The sequence below is a fragment of the Calonectris borealis genome, chromosome 3 (genome assembly GCF_964195595.1).
Source record: "Calonectris borealis chromosome 3, bCalBor7.hap1.2, whole genome shotgun sequence".
NCBI lineage: Eukaryota > Metazoa > Chordata > Aves > Procellariiformes > Procellariidae > Calonectris > Calonectris borealis.
In genome coordinates, this window is record NC_134314.1 from 4155458 (window position 1) to 4173493 (window position 18036).

The 18036-nt window shown below is 51.2% G+C and overlaps 1 protein-coding gene across 2 annotated transcripts; it reads right to left on the reverse strand.

Moving 5' to 3' along the window:
* Positions 1-10824: 10824 nt before the first annotated feature.
* DEFB125 (defensin beta 125) lies at positions 10825-14365 on the reverse strand. 2 transcript variants are annotated; one of them, XR_012673300.1, is made up of 3 exons: positions 13624-14365; positions 11479-11717; positions 10825-11131 (listed from the first exon to the last, which is right to left on the reverse strand). XR_012673300.1 is itself a non-coding variant. In XM_075147993.1 (2 exons), the coding sequence occupies exons 1-2, from the start codon at positions 13682-13684 to the stop codon at positions 11596-11598; spliced, it is 183 nt and encodes a 60-aa protein (XP_075004094.1). In that variant the 5' UTR covers positions 13685-14365; the 3' UTR covers positions 11428-11595. The 2 variants fall into 2 exon arrangements, 1 of the variants encoding a protein (XP_075004094.1); XM_075147993.1 differs by lacking the exon at positions 10825-11131 and having other exon boundaries at positions 11428-11717.
* Positions 14366-18036: the final 3671 nt, after the last annotated feature.

Consider the following 18036-nt stretch of genomic DNA (forward strand, 5'->3'; position numbering starts at 1 on the left):
CAGGAGCCATCACTGATGGTGCTGGGGATGGAAACCAAAATCCCAGCCTGAGAGTGATAACCATGAGCACACAGTGAAATGGCTGACTTGGCTGGTGTCCACCAAAGGCAGAACCAGTTCCTAGGATGTGGGACATGGACCAAAAGGAAAGGACGTGAAGTATCTGTGGGCTGAATCCCTCCATCCGTGCTATAGGGTTGTCTTCCATTCCTCTCTTAAGTTTCCCCTGGGCTCCCCATCTCTCTGGTGCAGGGTGGGACATCATGTGGTGATAAGAGCTAGGTAATGGTAACCTGGCATTAACCCTGGCATTTCCAGGCATGGTTTGGGTAGCCTTGAGAAGAGGGGACAAAGGTAGAGCTTGGCCACAAGTCTTCTCTACAGACAGTCCATCTCATCCCACCACTAACATCAGTGATATGCTGAAGCTCAGCCTGTGCTCATGGTACCACTGGCAGGTCTCCAGCTGGCATCAGCGGGGCAGGGTTGGACCACAAATACTTGGTGGTGAAGCCCAGGCAGGTCATGTGGAGAAAGCAATGAGGGAACCCCAGGGGCTGTGTGATCTGTCCCTCAGCATCCTACTGCTGATCTGGATGTCTCCAAGCATGCTCTAGAGTTGGATACCATGAGTCCTTGGCAGATGGGTCTGGAGGTGGAGATGTGATCACATCATGGGCATGACATGGAGGCTAGGCTATGAGGAGGTGGTGCCTGGGCCATGACAAGGGAGAACCATGATCCTAGACTGCATCTATTTAGGGAAAGAAAGGTGGGCTTAGTGAGTCATTTGTGTGTGGGCTGCATGAAGGATCAGCTCCTCTTTTCCTTTCCAACGTCAAAAGAAGAAAGCGAGTGACATGCAAGACCCTGTTGCACTAGCATGGGGGTGCCTTGGCCAAGGAAGCCAGACCAACTTCTCCAGGCCTGATCAGAAAGCCTTTGGAGGGAAGGGCAGGCTCCCTTGTGGCCTGTTAGGTGGTAAAATGCCTCCAAAAAGAAAGTCTGGGTAACTCCGCACATGAAAGTGGCAATGCCCAAAGCTGGGTCATCTCCAGGACTGCACTCCAGGAATTGCTGGCTCCAGGTCTGGGTTTGCCTCCTTTGCTGAGCCACCCAAAGGGCAGCATCACTGGAAGAGAGGAGGAAACAAGTGAGAGCAGAAGCCAGCCCCCAAGGCATGGTCTGCTCCTTGCAGCGGCTTCGCTTCCTCCATACATATTTAAAACAGATAAAACAGATTAAAACAGATAAAACAGATTTAAAACAGATAAACTCCAGCAACAACACTGTTATGAATGGCGTCAGGTTTGGGAGAGCACTTGGTAACCCATCAGCCTCCAGCTCTGCCACCAGCAGGCTGTGCGACCTCGGTCACGTCACGGCATCCCCTCTCCCCTGCCTGCAAGGCTGGAGATGAAGAGGGAGAAGAACAGGGGTCCACACCAGGTGGTGGTGGTTGGGTTGTCCTCCCCGAAGGGGTGGGGAGGATGTTTTTCTGAATGGAAATTTGTCACTGGGTCCCTGCTTGGGTTGGTTATCTCTGCTGCTATTTTGGTCGTCAAGAAAGAGCCGAGCATGTGCCAGACGCGGCGGTAGTAGGGGCTGGAGGGGAGCGGGGCGATGGGAGAGGGTGGGGAGCCGGGGCGGCTCCTCTGCCGCCAGAAAACCACGAGCCCTTGCCAAGGTCTCAGCCGGTGCCGGAGATAGCGGGGGTCCCCCAGAGATGGGGCTGGTCCCGGGATGGGCGCACGGTGGCTGAGCTAAGTGGGATCGGTGACAGGCTGCGCATGAGGGCCGATAAGAGCCGGGAAGCGGTAGCCAGACTCCCACGGTCTCTTCAGGCATGGCTGGGTGCCCTGGGGACTGGCAGGGGGGGAGGCAGCCCGGGGGGCTCGCCGCGGGGAGACGCCTGCGGATGGCTTTGAGCTGCCCTGTTCGTGGGGGCTGCATGACCGCCAGTCAATCCATCTTCTCTGGGGATGGCGGGTGGGGAGTGAAACAGGTTTACCCCCTCCACCACCCCCAAGAAGGAAAGTTTCATGGTAAGAAAGGAAAATCGCTTTTTTAAACGTGGTGGTTTTTTTTTTTTGGACGATATATGGAGGAATTTTCTTGCTGAATGCTTTTGCTTTTCAATTTGCACAAGTTAAAAAAAAACACACACAGGGTCACAGGATGTTTCTGTGGGAGGTTTAATCCTGTCAAAAATCACTTTCTTTGGTATGGATGTCTCTAACAGCCCATGTCCCAAGATAGCCTTTACGATTGTAAGATATTATAAAGATAATACTCTAAGATATTTCTTAAAAATCTAATAAATGGTTTTTGACACCTTGGGACACCTCCTTCAGCTTTCCCCAAAAGCAGCTGCTCTAGGTTGCCCTGGCTGGAGCAGGGGATGGATGAGAGATCTCCTGAGGTCCCACCCAGCCTCAGTTACTCCGTGTTTTCATGAGCTGTTCTCTAGCATTCAACTTTGGGAGAAAGAGTTACCTTTGCCCCCATCTTACAGATGGGTAAACTGAGGCAGGAAAGCTTGCAAACCCATTCAGAGACAGGAGCAGAGACTCTCCACGTGCCTGGTCACACGCTGTAGGAAAAACTCTATCCTTAAGCTGAACAAGTGCCAAACCTTAAATAGGGTTGTTTCCCACAGCAAGCCTTTACTGACCTCCTGTTTGCTGGGATGCTGGCTCAGGCAGGCTCAGCCCAGAAAAAAACCACTGATTTTTTGATTCAGCATTTCTGTCACTGTCTGGGAGGAGCATTCGGTACAAGGGACATTTCTGGGCTGGTGCATGCACTTATCCAGACAGGTAACACCTCCTTGAAAGGAGACGTTGGTACCTGTTTTGCTGTGTGTGTCTCTTGATAGTGGGGCTAAATGAGTCAAAAAGATCTGGTTTAGTCCCGGGATTTCTCAAGGAGGATGAACCATCAGGGGAAGCCTCTTCTCTGTTCCCCCCATGGCTCGTGCAAATGATTTCACTACCTAATCAGTGCATGACTGAATGTTAATCTGGGAGCTGTCTTCTTCCAGAAACCTATCACTGGGGTCAGCCAGCGATGCCCTGTGTGATTTTGCAGATGACACCAAGTTGGGCGGGAGTGTTGCTCTGCTGGAGGGTAGGAATGCTCTGCAGAGGGACCTGGACAGGCTGGATCGATGGCCGAGGCCAATGTATGAGGTTCAACAAGGCCAAGTGCCGGGTCCTGCACTTGGGCCACAACAACCCCACGCAACGCTACAGGCTTGGGGAAGAGTGGCTGGAAAGTGCCCGGAGGAAAAGGACCTGGGGGTGCTGGTTGACAGCCGGCTGAACATGAGCTGGCAGTGTGCCCACGTGGCCAAGAAGGCCAACGGCATCCTGGCCTGTATCAGAACTAGCGTGGCCAGCAGGAGCAGGGAGGTGATCGTGCCCCTGTACTCGGCACTGGTGAGGCCGCACCTCGAATCCTGTGTTCAGTTTTGGGCCCCTCACTACAAGAAGGACATGGAGGTGCTGGAGCGTGTCCAGAGAAGGACAACGAAGCTGGTGAAGGGTCTGGAGCACAAGTCTGATGGGGAGCGGCTGTGGGAACTGGGGTTGTTTAGCCTGGAGAAGAGGAGGCTGAGGGGAGACCTCATCGCGCTCTACAACTACCTGAAAGGAGGTTATAGCGAGGTGGGCGTTGGTCTCTTCTCCCAAGTAACAAGCGATGGGAGGAGAGGAAATGGCCTCAAGTTGCGCGAGGTTTAGATTGGACATTAGGAGAAATTTCTTTACTGAAAGAGTGGTCAGGCCTTGGAACAGGCTGCCCAGGGAAGTGGTGGAGTCCCCATCCCTGGAGGTATTTAAAAGATGTGTAGATGAGGCGCTTAGGGACATGGTATAGTGGGTATGGTGGTGTTGGGTTGATGGTTGGACTCGATGATCTTAGAGGTCTTTTCCAACCTTAATGATTCTGTGATTCTATGATTCTATGACCCTTAGGGACAGCGCACATAGGCACGTGAGCATGGCAGGTTGAAAAACATAATCTTTTCAAGGAAAATGGATTTCTCTTTTGCTATACATGAGAGCTGGCTTCTTTCTTATCCTGATGGTGTGTGGTGGTTTGTCCTCTGACACTTGGCCAATATATTCCTGTCTGGTTCCTAGCTCCTTGTGCGGTTGTGTCTTGGTTCATGCAAGTTGATCCATGCTTCACCTGTGTTATCTAGCCAATGACCCGAGGAGTGGGGCCCTTTCCTCCAGTACCATTAGCTCACCTTCCTTCCCTGGTGCAGATACCATCCCGCCAGGTTCTTCCCACTTTGGTGACCTACAAGCTGTGAAGACAGAGAACAGAAAAGAGATGGGCAAGGAGCACCTGGGCAAGGAAACAACTGGAGGTGTCTCTAACCTCTGCCAGGCTGCCACCCCTGCAGTCCAGGTGGGCTGCTTATCTGCTGGATGGTCAGGTTTGGAAGACCTTCTGGGGGTCTAGGGAAAACTCTTCACCCCTTCAGTTTCCTGGATGGTGAAAGGGCAATCTGGCAAAAGTCTTCTGTTCTCAAGGGACATGGATGCATTGTGCTTATGTACAGATAACAGAGAATTTAAAAAAAAAAACAAAACAAGGCACCTTCTCCTTCCACACTGGAGGATATTTGTTGGCCTTATAACACCACCTTCTTTCACAATCCTCATTTATTGGTCTAAGGATGACCACTGCCCTCGTGAGAGCGTTACTGCTGCAGACTCATCCATGAGACACCCACTCGTCTCTGCCCCGTGCTCAAGTCACAGAAGGTCTCCATGTATTTTGAGATTTAGTTTTATCTCAGGATGGTCCAGCTGGTGGCTTGGGGGCTGGCAATGGCTGGTGGGATGATTCTGCCTGTCTCTGAAGGCATTTTGAAGGCTTTCACCACGTGACTCTGGTGAGTGACAGGGCTGTTGTGGAGGCTGATAACTGGATTAGCTCAAGCCAAAATTGCTTCTGCTTACACTCAGCAGGACCTTGGTTCTTCCCCCACTGTGTCAGCTCACAAAGTGCAAGGGACCCTTTTCCAGCCTCTGCTTAACCCACCACAGTCTGTCACCCCCCAGGGGACTTTGCTAACGAACTGTGCTTGAAGACCATCATCTCCCAGCAGATAGCAGCTCCCCAAGGAAAAGGCAACCTGGGAGTGATGATGCTGATGGTGAAACCTCCCATTAATCACAGAAGCACAGCCGCCACCTCCCCACACCAGCTACCAGAAGCAATCACATCACTGAGCAGACAAAACATGCACATTTTTCCCCTGCCATGTGCCTCCCATGTGTTTTCTCTCCCATGTGCTCAGTGTCAGGAGATGTCTGGTGCTCAGATAGGGTTGCCCTTTGACTGTGGACCATACATTAAAAGATTGTATTGTCATCCAGCCCCATCCTTGGAAACACCAGCCTGGAGAGTCTATAATGCACTTAACGGGCAATTCCATAACTGTCCTCCTTGGGGAGATAAACCTATTCACATGCCAGCAAGGGGAACGTCAGCTTCACCTCTGCTTTCAGAGATGGCTCCTTTGGCAATTACCTCCCCATGGTCCCGAGATAGCATTGCCAAACTTCTCACCTTGAAGCAAAACCAGGGTGGCATTGTCTTGGTCTTTTCTTGCAAGCAGCGGCTTGGTGGGAGAGGTTATTTAATCTTTTTGGTTTTTTTTCATCCCAGGAACCATGTTTTATTTGAGGTGGCTGCTTCAAAGGGCTGCTATGGGCCAAGCAGAAACCCAGTGCTTGAGAGGAAAGGGGCTAATGGCAAACTTGGGGTATGCTTGAACTTGCCCACCCTGGAATAAATCTAATGGTTTCCAGAGCAAACGTACAGACCCCCTGAAATCACACCTGTATCCTCAGCTCCTTGTCCTACAGTCCTCACTGAGATGTGTTGCCATTACCAGTGCTGCCAACTCCAGACCTCTATCAGAAGACTTACCAAGTCTTGTAGTTCCCTAAAGCCTTCCCATCGTCCAGCTGCAGGTTTGGTTTTGTCCCCTCAGCTCCTGTAGCTGCACAAACCTCACTGTTTCCTGGTGCCCCAGGACCACGGCATCAGGTCCTCCAGGCTGGGGATGGACTGCCAGGCTTGAAGAACCATACCTTACTTCTGCTTCCTCTGTCTTCTCCAGATGAAGACTGAGAAAGCCAGGTTTCAGGTTCTGCTCTGCCAAACAGGGTTGTGGGCCAAGACTCTGCCTTCCCAGGGCTTGATAAAAGTGACCACTGCAAAAACCCAGCGAGATATGCAATGCATAGTTCACAACTGCAGCCACAGTGATGGGGTCTCAGTTGCTCTGTCCGTGTCTAATACAGCAGAGCTTTTTGCTGTATTAATATCTTTCCTGCTGGCTGGAGCTTCCCCCCAGTCCTGGGAAGGATCAGTTTGACACCAAGGAGGGGTCATACCCCTTGGGGTCTTGCTAGCCCAGCCAACATCCTTGCAGAAGGTCTCTCCATTTGTACTTACACCCATATGAGTTGAGAGATGTGTTTTCAGGAAGACTGTTTTCGGATCTTACCCAAGGAATTTAGGATTGTCTCTACTGGGCCAGGAGGCTGTAAGTCTGACACTACTGCTTTGCCAACACATTCCTCCAAAAACCCATTTTTCTTCTCCTTTTTGCATAGATTTGGGGAGTATGGGGTGGGTGAAGGATGGGGTGGGTGGGGTGGGGTGGGCATTCATGCCCATGCACCTCCCCTCCTTCCCCCATCCTCCCCATCACCCTTCCCAGCCCCTTCCCCTCTTCTCAGCAATGATAAGCTCGCCAATGGAAAAAATGTTGTCACGCATATCTTACTTCCAGTGTGTGGGAGTCACTGATAGCGGCACGAAGATCTGGACAATAAAGCCTCCTGACAGCTTTCGTGTTCATCCCAGGCACAGGGACGTGGTCCTGGAGAAAGGGCCGAGTGCTCGCGGGGCTTGGGGAAGGGTCCTGCAAGCGGTGGCCCTGGGGAGGAGGATGGAGAGGGGAAAGGGCTCATTCACCCTCCCTCATCTGGGGTGCAAAGTCTTTCCCCTGCACTTTCTCCAAATTCAGCATTGCCTCTCATCCCCGGGGCATCTCTGAACCAAGAACGACAAGTTTTTGGCTGCAGGTGGCTTTGCCGGCGTGCTGGGGAACAGCCCGGCAGCTGCTCGCCGTGGTATTTGTTTTGGAGCATCCCCACCGGCCAGCGCTCCCTCCCTGGGGAGAGGGGGGCTGCGCTGCTCCAGCACTGCTGTTCTTCCACGTGGGGCTGCCGAAAGAGTCCAGAACACCTTGCCAGGAGGGTGAAGTCATTTATTTACCTCTAGAAAAAAAATGTACTTTATTACACAGCCTCTGAGACGTTAGGGCTGACTGGCTGCCAGGCTTTTGCTCTGACGTGGACGGCCGAGGTCAGCACAGGGCAGTCCCAGTGGCTGCATCTTTTCTTAGTCCCCTTGTAGGGGTGTACAATCAGGACATGGAGTTATTCGTCAAAAAAGTGCCAAGGTTTTGCTGGCAGAGGTTCATTTGACTGACAGAAGTGTCTCCACCGTGGTGGGTCACCCTGGGCTCCCTTCACCATCCGCAGAGATAAGGAAACCCTTGTAAGACATAATTTCTTGCGGCACAGAGGCTGTTCCTCTGGCTTTCAAGGGAGCCATGGAGGCCAAGGAGATGGAGACCTTTGCTTTGTAGATGTTCGAATCGCTTACCTGATGCAAGGGCTTGGCTCTGCCTGAGATGAGAGGGGCTCTTCTGATACAGGGCTTAGGTGTGAAAAGTCCCTGAAGGTGACTCTGATTTTATAGCGCTCCTAGTTTTTGCAATATCTATTTTCTCACTGTAATTACAAGTGAGAATGATTTTTACAGAAAATCTTATTTTTTCCAAGCAAAACCAATCAATTTTACAAATTTTCCAGCTGGAAAGAGAACCACTCAGTGTTTACCTTTCTGCCCCATGCCTCGGGGTCTGTAGTTCCTCTCCCTAAAGTCTCCATTTTCCTCTAGAGCACTGGTGTCCAAAGTGGGGTGTGAGCAGGACAATCCATTGGGGTGGGGAAAGAAAATATTGTTTGTACCATTCATAAATAATATAAACTAAAATAAAAATATTAAAAGGCCACTGCTGTAGGGAACCGTCTCTCTCCTTGGGCTGCAGTTCCCGTGTCCCACAAGACTTTTCCCTCTTGAGGACTGTGTTGTAGGAGATAGGAAGCACAGTTTGTTTCTGGGTTTAGCCAAAAATATTTCATTCTTTTCTGATCCAACCTTGCTTCCTGGGGGGAGAAAAAAAGAGGGGGTGGCATTAGGGGTTATTGCTGTTTTATGGAGAATGAAGGTTTTCCATTCAAATTCAGGGAAAAATTGCCGAAAACATTTAGAGGAGGACCCGATGCTCCATCTCAAAACCATTTCCGTGGTAAATTTGTAGCCAGCCCTGCTTGAGATCCCTCCCGACCTCAAGCTTTGGGTAAGGGGCAGATGGATTCACCTCCCTCCCTCTGCCCTGGCCTCCTCCTTTGATGGCAAGGGGGGTCTTTTAACCCTTTTCAGGTGGTCACGCAGGATTTTCCAGGTTGCCTGCCTGGGATGTGAGAGGTTAAACTCTCTCAGGCCTTAGCAGGAGCAAAGCTGGGCGACAGCATCGCCCTTGACTCCGGCTGGGCTGCAGCACAGAGGCGCTTTCTTCTCCGCGGCGGCTGATAGCCGGCTCCGTCCTGCCGGGAGCAACTTCCCTCCGCAGCTCCTGCCAGCGAGCACACACACACGCGCACACACATATATCCCTGTGCACACCCAGGCGTGCACCCTTCTTACAAGGCTCACATTCAGGGGCTCCCCACCTCCTTTCCCTTGCAACCCCAGCAGCCCGTCCCCGAGATGTCATCCTGCCCCTGATAAGGTGCAGAGGCGGCTGTGAAAGGAAGGCTCCCAGTTGCTCCCGGCGCCAGGCTGGGTAGAGGCAGACATGTCTAACCCTCGCCTCCTCCGGCAGCGGCCAAAAACAGATGACATCACCCCCTCGTCCCCCCATCCCCCCCAACATCCCTATCAGCCCCACGGAGAGGCGTGTGCATGGAGGAGCGAGGAGGAAGAGGGAAGGCGGGGGGGAGGAGGTTGGGGAAAAGGAGGGAAGACGAAGGCTGGAGCTGGAAGTTGGTTACTTTGGCAAAAAGACAAAGTTCTGCAAAACTTCACTGGCTAGACTTCAAAAAGGTGGAAAAACTGGAGGCTCATTTCTGGCAGGTCTTGTTATCAAGGGGAACCTTATCTGCTTGATGGGACTGATGGCTCGAGTGAGCCGGAGTGGCTGCTAACCTCTGGCTGAGCTTTCCGAGGCCCCTGAGGAGCCGGGTTGTCACTCAACGGAGAGGAGCAGCATCCAGGAGAGGGGACTGCGTGAAGGCACTGCCACCGTGTTTGCAGCCTGTGGAGCGAGAGGAGCGAGAACGGGGGTATCCCCAGCCTGGGAGCGTATGGGAGCCCAGTCCCTCACTGGTTTAATTCGTGGTGGTAGGAGGAGCGGGGGAATCTCGCCCTGCTCAGAGTCTAGACAAAGATGGGACAGATCTCCACTGGGTGTCAACCGGCACTGTTGAGTCACTGGTTTTACTGGTTTCCCTCTGTTTCCTCCAGGACAAGACTGGTCCCTCTGGGGTAGATAGTGGAGTGGGTTTAGGTTAAAGCCAGGTGTGTAACTGGGGGTTTTGCAGTTCAAGGGAGCTTTAGCATGGGAATTTTGGCCACCTCCTTGCTTGCATGTCCCAGATACCACACTGGGTGTTTTCCAGACATGAACCTTCCAGCTTTTCTCTCAAGGAGACTTTCATATCCCTTCATACCCTCTCTCTCCTCCTGCCTATGGGACATCTCTATTTTTGCTCACCTCACATCACCTCCTTTCCTAGGTGAGGATCTGCCTCTGTTCCTGGAGTCCTGCTCCACAGCACATTGTGGTGGGCAATTCCCCTTCCATCTTAGCACCACAGTCAACAACATTTACTCCCTGGTGAGTAGCTGGTGTGAATGAACTTGGCCTTGGCCCATTCCCACTCATAATTCCATGGGATGGATCAGCATATGCAGGAAATGAGGCAGTGATGCCCTTCATGTGATGTTGGGATATGAACTCAAATGCAAGAGTTTTTTCTCTTTCACCTCCCAGAACACTTTGCATGAACGAGGCATAGGTGAAACTGTCCCCAGGCTTTTGGTCTCTGCCAGCTGGTCCAGACACGACCCTGGCACGGCTCAGAGGACAGCACAGGCCAAATGGTCTTCCTACCAGGCAGTTTCCATGCAGGCACTAAGTCTAGCAGTGGAAACATTTTCCTTCCCTTCCCTTCCCTTCCCTTCCCTTCCCTTCCCTTCCCTTCCCTTCCCTTCCCCCCAAGCCGGCCGCTCTCAGTGCCGTGCCAGCACCTGGGGTGACAGCGATGGTTGTGCACGGTGACATGTATCCCAAGCTTCCCTTTTGGGGGGGTGCCCGGGGTAGTGGGGTTTGGAGGGATGCTCCCCAGCCAGGGCGGTGGTTTGCTGGCTCCGATATCTCCTTCTCCTCCACATGCATGTTCGTTGTTTCCTCTCTGGCAAGAGTTTTCTTCTTTTTTTCCCCACGAAGGACACAGCAGTTTTTCAGCTATTTTACACCCACCCCAAAAGCAAGCGCTTCATCCGTGTCAGTGTTCAGGGCCCGTCCAAAGTCAGGTCAGCTGCTTCGGTCCTCTTCTCCTGCCCCCAGACCCACAACCACACTCAGCCTGGGGTATCCCTTGCCAGCAAACAGCAGTGAGGCCAGAAAAGCTCCTTTTGCTTTTATCATCAGCCTTATGAGCAGTTCATCTTTTTATTTCAACCTTCCACTATGCAAGTAAGATTTCACAGGAGAATCGCTCCATGCAGAAGCAGGGCAGATGCAGAGCCAACCGCACTCGCTGCGCGACCGCTTTTGCCCATGGGAGTGGGATGTCTCCATCACGCCCACCTTTACCTCATCTCAGAGGTGGATAACCTGAGCCATCTGCCCAGGTTCGCCTTGTTGTTGTTATGGGGGAGGAAGAGGCACTTCTGGAGGGCAAATCATACCTCTGTCTTGGATCCATCTCCTTGAAGAGGATGGATCCTGCTGTGGTCTCTTCTGTAGATGGATAGAGCAAGAGGTAGAGATTGATAAAGGCTGTGACAGAGGCAGAGATAGAGGTATGAGCTAGAAGAGAGGCTTCATAACTGCTTGGACAAGCCCAGTAGATCCCTCTCTTGCTACCACCCTGGAAGGGCATAGTTGTCCCCTTGGTCCTGTGCCATATCTGCCAGACTTGTGCAGATGTTTTGGGTACCCTGCTGCACCTCAAGCAGCTCTAAATGGGGGCAAGTGCATCAAACCCCAAGTGTTAGGCAGGATGGTCCATCTCAGAGGGAAACATGGCTGCACTCTGGACCCAGAAGGATCTGTAAAACCAACAGATTTATTGATGATGGACAAACCGAGCTGCAGGTGTAGACACGGAGGTGTCCAAGAGCAGATCCTACGTGCAGTTGTGGTTGCAGGGTCGCAGGGCTGGTCCCCCTGGGGTGCCGGGGTCCATCCCAGCGTGGCCGCTCTCATCGGCAGCAGCGCAGGCGGCCATTGCTGCAGGTCCCTTCCCAGCGCTCCATGTGGAAGCAAAGCCTCCGGCAGTGGCCGTGGTTGCTTCTGCAGTGCTGGCTGTCGGAAAGGCCTCTTGCTGCAGGGGAAAAGGGACGGGAGACCTTCTTAGGGGACTTGGGAACCCACCTGGACCCCTGCTGGTGTGACTGGCTGAGCAATGAAATTGTTGCAGTTGGCAACGAGGCAAATCAGTGGGCTTCATGGTGAAGGTCAGATATGCTTGGAAGGAGCACCTCCCTCCAGCAAGCACTGGGAGTCTCTTAACAAGTACCTAGGCAGGACGGCCAGCTTTGGGTTGGCTAGGTTAGGTTAGATGAGTTAGGTAACGTGGATCCCTTGGGCAAAATCAAAAGTCAGAGAAGTGTCTTTTGTGGAACAGGTGTTTTATCTATTGGTTTGTTTGGGGTTTTTTTGTGATTGTTAGTTTCTTGGTGTTTCAGGATTTTTTGTTTGTTTTTTTTTTTTTTTTAAAAATCTTCCTGTTTTGATAAAAAGGGTATGTTCTGCTTCTCTTTACACACAGCAGGAACACCAAGTTTGGGGTTTCTGGACGGATACACTGATGGGTATCCACCACCAGTGGAGTGGGCAAACCTTCTCTCTCCTCCCTTTATCCCTAGGACTTAAGTTAACTAAATGAGAGCATGAATAGGCTAAGCAAGTAAATCTCCTCTTCTTCGTTATCAGGTTTGTTTTCTGTGAAAGTTATACCACCATAGTCCTAGTAACACTGTAGTGACCTTACAGATGAATGAAACCTGAATTCCTAACATATATAAACAAGCAATCAGTGAAAAAGCCTAGCCAGGGAAGATATTTATATTAAAACAGAATCCCAGAAGAAAACAGACAGACAAAAAAATAAACTAGCAGTCTTTTCCCCCATTTTTTCCCCCTGAAAGATGCTTTTTGATTTCCTGGGGTTCTGCTTGTTTTGTGGAGGATGAGGCTTGTATCCTGGTCAGGAGCAGAGCTCAGGCTCCTGGGTTAGGCTCAGCATTTCTGGGTGTGTTTTGACGTGATAGAGAGGAAGGGACATACAGTCTATGAACGTGGGACACCTACATCCAGGAACTTCATGGAGACCATTTCAGAAGAAATTTGTTCCTTGGAAGCAAGGGTCAGGTCAGCCTCAATTTGACTTGGTTTGACTTACCCCCAGTATCAATACAGGCTGGGGGATGAAGGGATGGAGAGCAGCCCTGACGAGAAGGACTTGGGGGCACTGGTGGATGAAAAGCTGGACATGAGCCGGCAATGTGCGCTGGCAGCCCAGAAGGCCAACCGTGTCCTGGGCTGCACCACCAGCAGCGTGGCCAGCAGGTCGAGGGAGGGGATTCTGCCCCTCTGCTCTGCTCTGGTGAGACCCCCCTGCAGAGCTGCGTCCAGCTGTGGGGTCCTCAGCACAGGACAGACATGGACCTGTTGGAGCAGGTCCAGAGGAGGCCACCAAAATGATCAGGGGGCTGGAACACCTCTGCTATGAAGAAAGGCTGAGAGAGTTGGGGTTGTTCAGCCTGGAGAAGAGAAGGCTTCGGGGAGACCTTATTGCGGCCTTTCAGCACTTAAAGGGGGCTTACAAGAAAGATGGGGACAAACTTTTTAACAGGGCCTGTCGCGACAGGACAAGGGGCAATGGCTTTAAACAAAAAGAGGGGAGATTCAGATAGATAGAAGGAAGAAATTTTTCACACTGAGGGTGGTGAAGCCCTGGCAGAGGTTGCCCAGAGAGGTGGTAGATGCCCCATCCCTGGGAACATTCAAGGTCAGGTTGGACAGGGCTCTGAGCAACCTGATCTGGTTGAAGATGTCCCTGCCCATGGCATGGGGTTGGACTCGATGACTTTTAAAGGTCCCTTCCAACCCAAACTATTCTATGATTCTATGACCTGAGGGCCCTGTCTTTTTCTACCTCAGGGTAGGAATCTGACTTTTCTCTCTCCACAATCCTGCAAAAACCCCTGTGAGTATTTTGTCCTTACCGGGAACGTCCTGGAGGAGGAGAATGACAATGATTGCAAAGAGCAGCTGGAGGATCCGCATAGCTGAATGTGGGTGGGGGTTCCACCACGAGGAGGAGTGAAGGGCCGTAAAGAGAAAGAAGAGAGAAATCCTGGATTTATAGTGCCCGGGGGGTTGTGTAACGCTCCTGGAGTGGAGGGAACTTTGTCAATCTCAGATGCATTTCAACATGATAGCAAACAGTTGCACTGGAGCGTGCCCACTCTTGGACGCACCGTGTTACGGGGGGAAAAAAAAAAAAGGAAAAAAAAAGAAAAAAAGAAAGAGAAAAAAGAAAAAAAAAGAAAAAAAAAAAGCAGGGTTTTGTCAACAAATTGCCCTGAGCACTGGGGAGTCTGCTACTGCTTGCTGCTGGAGACAGGACATTGGGGCTGACCCAGTCTGGCTCTTCTTGTGTTTGTAGGCTCGAGCATGTGATGTTAAAATCACGTCCAAGTGTTTGCAGTATCAACGATTTTTTTTTTTTATTTCCAGCTCCCAGTCTCTGTGTTTAGGACTGACACAGTCAAGCGTGAAAAAATCCAGACTCTTCTCCTCAGCGCTCCCCAATACACAAAGTTGGCTTGAAAATCATGGGATCCTTAAAAATCAAAGGTCTGTTTGTATTTCCCAACTTCTAGGCTGCAAAGAGAATGTTTGCCAAGGTTTAGTTTACAACTGTCGAGAAAAATGGCAGTTTAGCGTCGTATTCATTTATGTATTTATTAAACGGGAAAGGTGGGATACCTCCCCGTAATTATCAGGAGCAGGAGCGTTAGGAAAGCTTGTGTATTACAGCTCTCCCGAGAAAACTGGCAGGTTCTCTGGTTTGTACTAGTTCTCCAGGTCAGTTCCAGGAAATCGGTGGAGGTGGGACCTGCATTTCAAGTTTGGAAAACAACACAAAGCAAACAACGAGCAGTAATCTCCCCCAGTCAACAACAAATAGAGGAAGAGGAAATAAAAACTCTATAAAGGTTTCTTTTTACAGCAACGACGCAGCAGAGGGCATCACCAAGTCTTCCATTTTCCCTTGATAAGTCACCTTGATGGCTTTTTATTTGCAGGCTGGATGCCAGGTAGTGCTGGAAAATGTAAAACCGATGGCCTTCAGGCTGCTTGAACAGAACAAGGATCACCTTCATCAAACAGTGCAGATAAGGGGCCCTTCACCAGCCGGACTTTGGATCACGGGACACTGAGCATTTAAACAGGGTGTCGTACAAACTGGCCACACACAACCTGGGGAAAAAAAATGAGTCTGTAACCTTATCTGCGGGAGGGATGGTTGCAAGGATGTGTTGGTGCTTTGCACATCTGGTGGTACTGCTTGGTGCGGTGGGTGGGAGACCATAACGTGCCTCTGAGGATTGACATCTCCAACGTGAGAGATGGTGCAATGGGGCTGGGGCAGGGTTTGTCTAGCAGAAATGATATTGCAGCTCTTGAGCTACAACCTGAGCAGGGAGGAGAGTCTGGATGCTCATATGAGTGTCCTGCTCAGAGTATGTGACCTGACAGGTCTGAACATGTGTGTGCAGGCGGCTTAACGTACTCTAGAGAGAGTACCACGTGGCCATGGTGTTCCCAATGATGGATGGCAAACCGACGTCTTTTATCTCTAGCTCAGCTGCTCTGCCTTGGTGGGAGCAGCACCATCCCTTTCTTCAATGAGCTTTCTTGAATGCTGCAGGCTCCACAAGGTCAAGCACAAAGGTGGCTGGGATGCGTCCTCCACACCACCCCAAATCCCTGCTCTGCAGCTGCGGTGCATGGGTCGAGTTGCAGAACGTGCCTTGGGAAAGAGAGCCAAAACCAGACAACACCAACATAAACCAGATTTCCCCAAGAAATCAGGGGCAGGAAGTCTCTGTCCCCTGGGCGATTGCTCGGACAGCAGCTGGGCTTGCTCCCTCCAGCGTGGTCCCTACGCTGTGTTGGCCTCAGCCTGTGATGAGCTTACCGGGGCTGGTCCATCAGCCTCTCGCCCTTTTCCACTCCCCAATCTGCCACCAGATGTTTTTTTTCAGAGCCCACCATGAACAAAGGCTGATCTGTGCTTAGCAATATGCTGCACAGAAATCAGCTCCCGGGTGCCTCAGAGGTTTTGAGGCTGGGGAGGAGTCAAGTCAATCCGCATCCGCCCCACGGCCCCAGGCGGGAGGGATGTCTCCACTGCCTTCATCTGCCTTTGGTCCAGGACCTGAGCATCCTGATTTTTAAAATGCAGCCTGGAATAAATTTATGCCAGCAGGAGCAAATCCTTTGGTGATTGAACCCTTGCCAGTTTGTGATGCTGCCTCTGCCTCCCCATCCCACTGGTGACTTTTTACCAAAACCCAAGCCAAGCAAGTGCAAGTACAGCCCTGCAGTTCAGCCTGGGAAGAAATGACCATGGGCTCAGCTCTGGGCTCAGCTCTGGCCCAGAACCCCCCCGTGGCCGTGGGCAGGCTTTCATTACAGACTGCAATACAACCGTCCTCGCCCAGCCTGCGGGACCATCCACCTCCTGCCTATAACAGCGGCCGTATGGGGAGGTCTGAATTAGAATAAGCACAGCACGTCTGTGGTATTTATCTCAACTTTTCTCCTTCTCTCAGGCTATTTTCTGGTCTGGGGAGAGAAGTTTTACGTGGCAATATCCTTCAACAAGGGGTTTCATAGGTCTGCAAGTGGTTACATAAAGGAAGATTTTTGTTTGTTTGTTTGTTTTAAATGTGGCTCCCACCAGTTTCCCAATAGTGCATGACAAGACCTTGTACAGTCAGACCCCATCCACCCTCCCCAGGTCCCCCATGAGCCCAGGAGAGATGTTTCCGGATAATCCCAAAACCCTATGCGTGTTCAGGCCTACAGGCATCTGGTGGGTCATATCCCTTAATTATGCCTTAAAACACGTTGGTCTTCATGTCTAAGTGCTCTCTGAAATTTGTGGAGATCTAGCACTCATGTCAGTCACCTAAACAGGCATCTGTTAGCATTTGGGATGCTCTGGGGTACCCGAGACACACATGCTGGACTGGTAGCTGTGACACCAGGTCTATGTGCCCTTCTGCTGTGGCAGCTGGAGGTCAGAGCCAATACCCTGGCCATCTCAAACACATCAAGGTACCTGGTGTGTGAACCACATCCCATTACATAGGCAGCTAGGCTTTGTGCTGGTCTTGTCCTACACCGTGCTCCACTCCACCTGTGAAACCCACTATGCCCCTGGTCGCACAGCCTGCTGCAGCTTATTTGCTCTCTGAGTAGAAAAAGATTTCATTTTATATGGTCTGAATCTGCAAATCCCTCATTTCTCCCCATTTTTCTGCAAAATGCTGTTCTTGGCCCCATGGCAAACGAACCCAGCACACCTTGTGTCTGCACATCTAAGCTCTCCCCGCCAGCTGCATGGCCACATCCAGATGTTTACTACATATAGTCCTTGGAATGTGTCCACCTCCAAACCGTGCCAAGGAATAGTTGGGGAAAGTGTTAGATTGCTGATAGCATGGGTGGGTGTCTGCTCATGTCTGAGCCTCACATGATTTGATTTACTCGTATAGATACAGCTTCTGAATCCAGACCCACTTTAGCTTCCTAGCATGCCCCTGGAGCTGGGCTGTGGCGGGGTGATGATATCGTTCACTCCACAGGAGGTGGAGGAGCAGCCACGTGAATGAGATGAACACGACCCCCTTTCTCCTGCACAGGGGTGAAGGGAGAGCCCGGCATGCAGGTGGTTGCACTGGTTTGCATGGGATTGCTGGAGATGTAAGGGACAACCTGGACCTAAGGGGCTTGCCCAAGGCTATGAGATCTCAGCTTCTCCAAGCAGGAGCTCATCTGACCACTGTTCTGTTCCTGATTACACAGCTTCATCTACAACGGTGTTTTTAGGGCAGAAGCAGAGGATTTCGTCTCCGTCTGGCTCGCTCTGCCAAACAAACACTGGCCTGTTGCCTGGGAACAGCAAACAAATTCCAGGGAGAGGAAATTCATGCCATGCTTTGATGAACTAATGTCTCCAGTTATTCATGAGACTTGTGCTGGTTGACAGACCAGGCGTGAGGGTAGGGCTCTATCCTGGCTGTCTGTGTGGCTGCAAAGACACAAAGTGTACCTCCAAAGACCCAAAATATACCTCCCAAGATGTCTGGATGGTTTCTGTGTCTCCCTTAGGAGCTGTTATAGGTCTGCTGGGGTTGTACTGAGGAACCCATATTTTTGTAGCCATCTAAGCTCTGTCTGGTACAGGTAGCTGGAGTTAAAGGCTCAACCAAGTCTTTCCCATAAAAATTCTCCTCCTCATTTGGCTTTTTCCCATGCGGGCAAAAACTTAATGTCTTTTCAGAGTGGACAACTAATTTGATTTAAATTCTCACCAGCCTGCATCTCGTAAGAGATGGTAG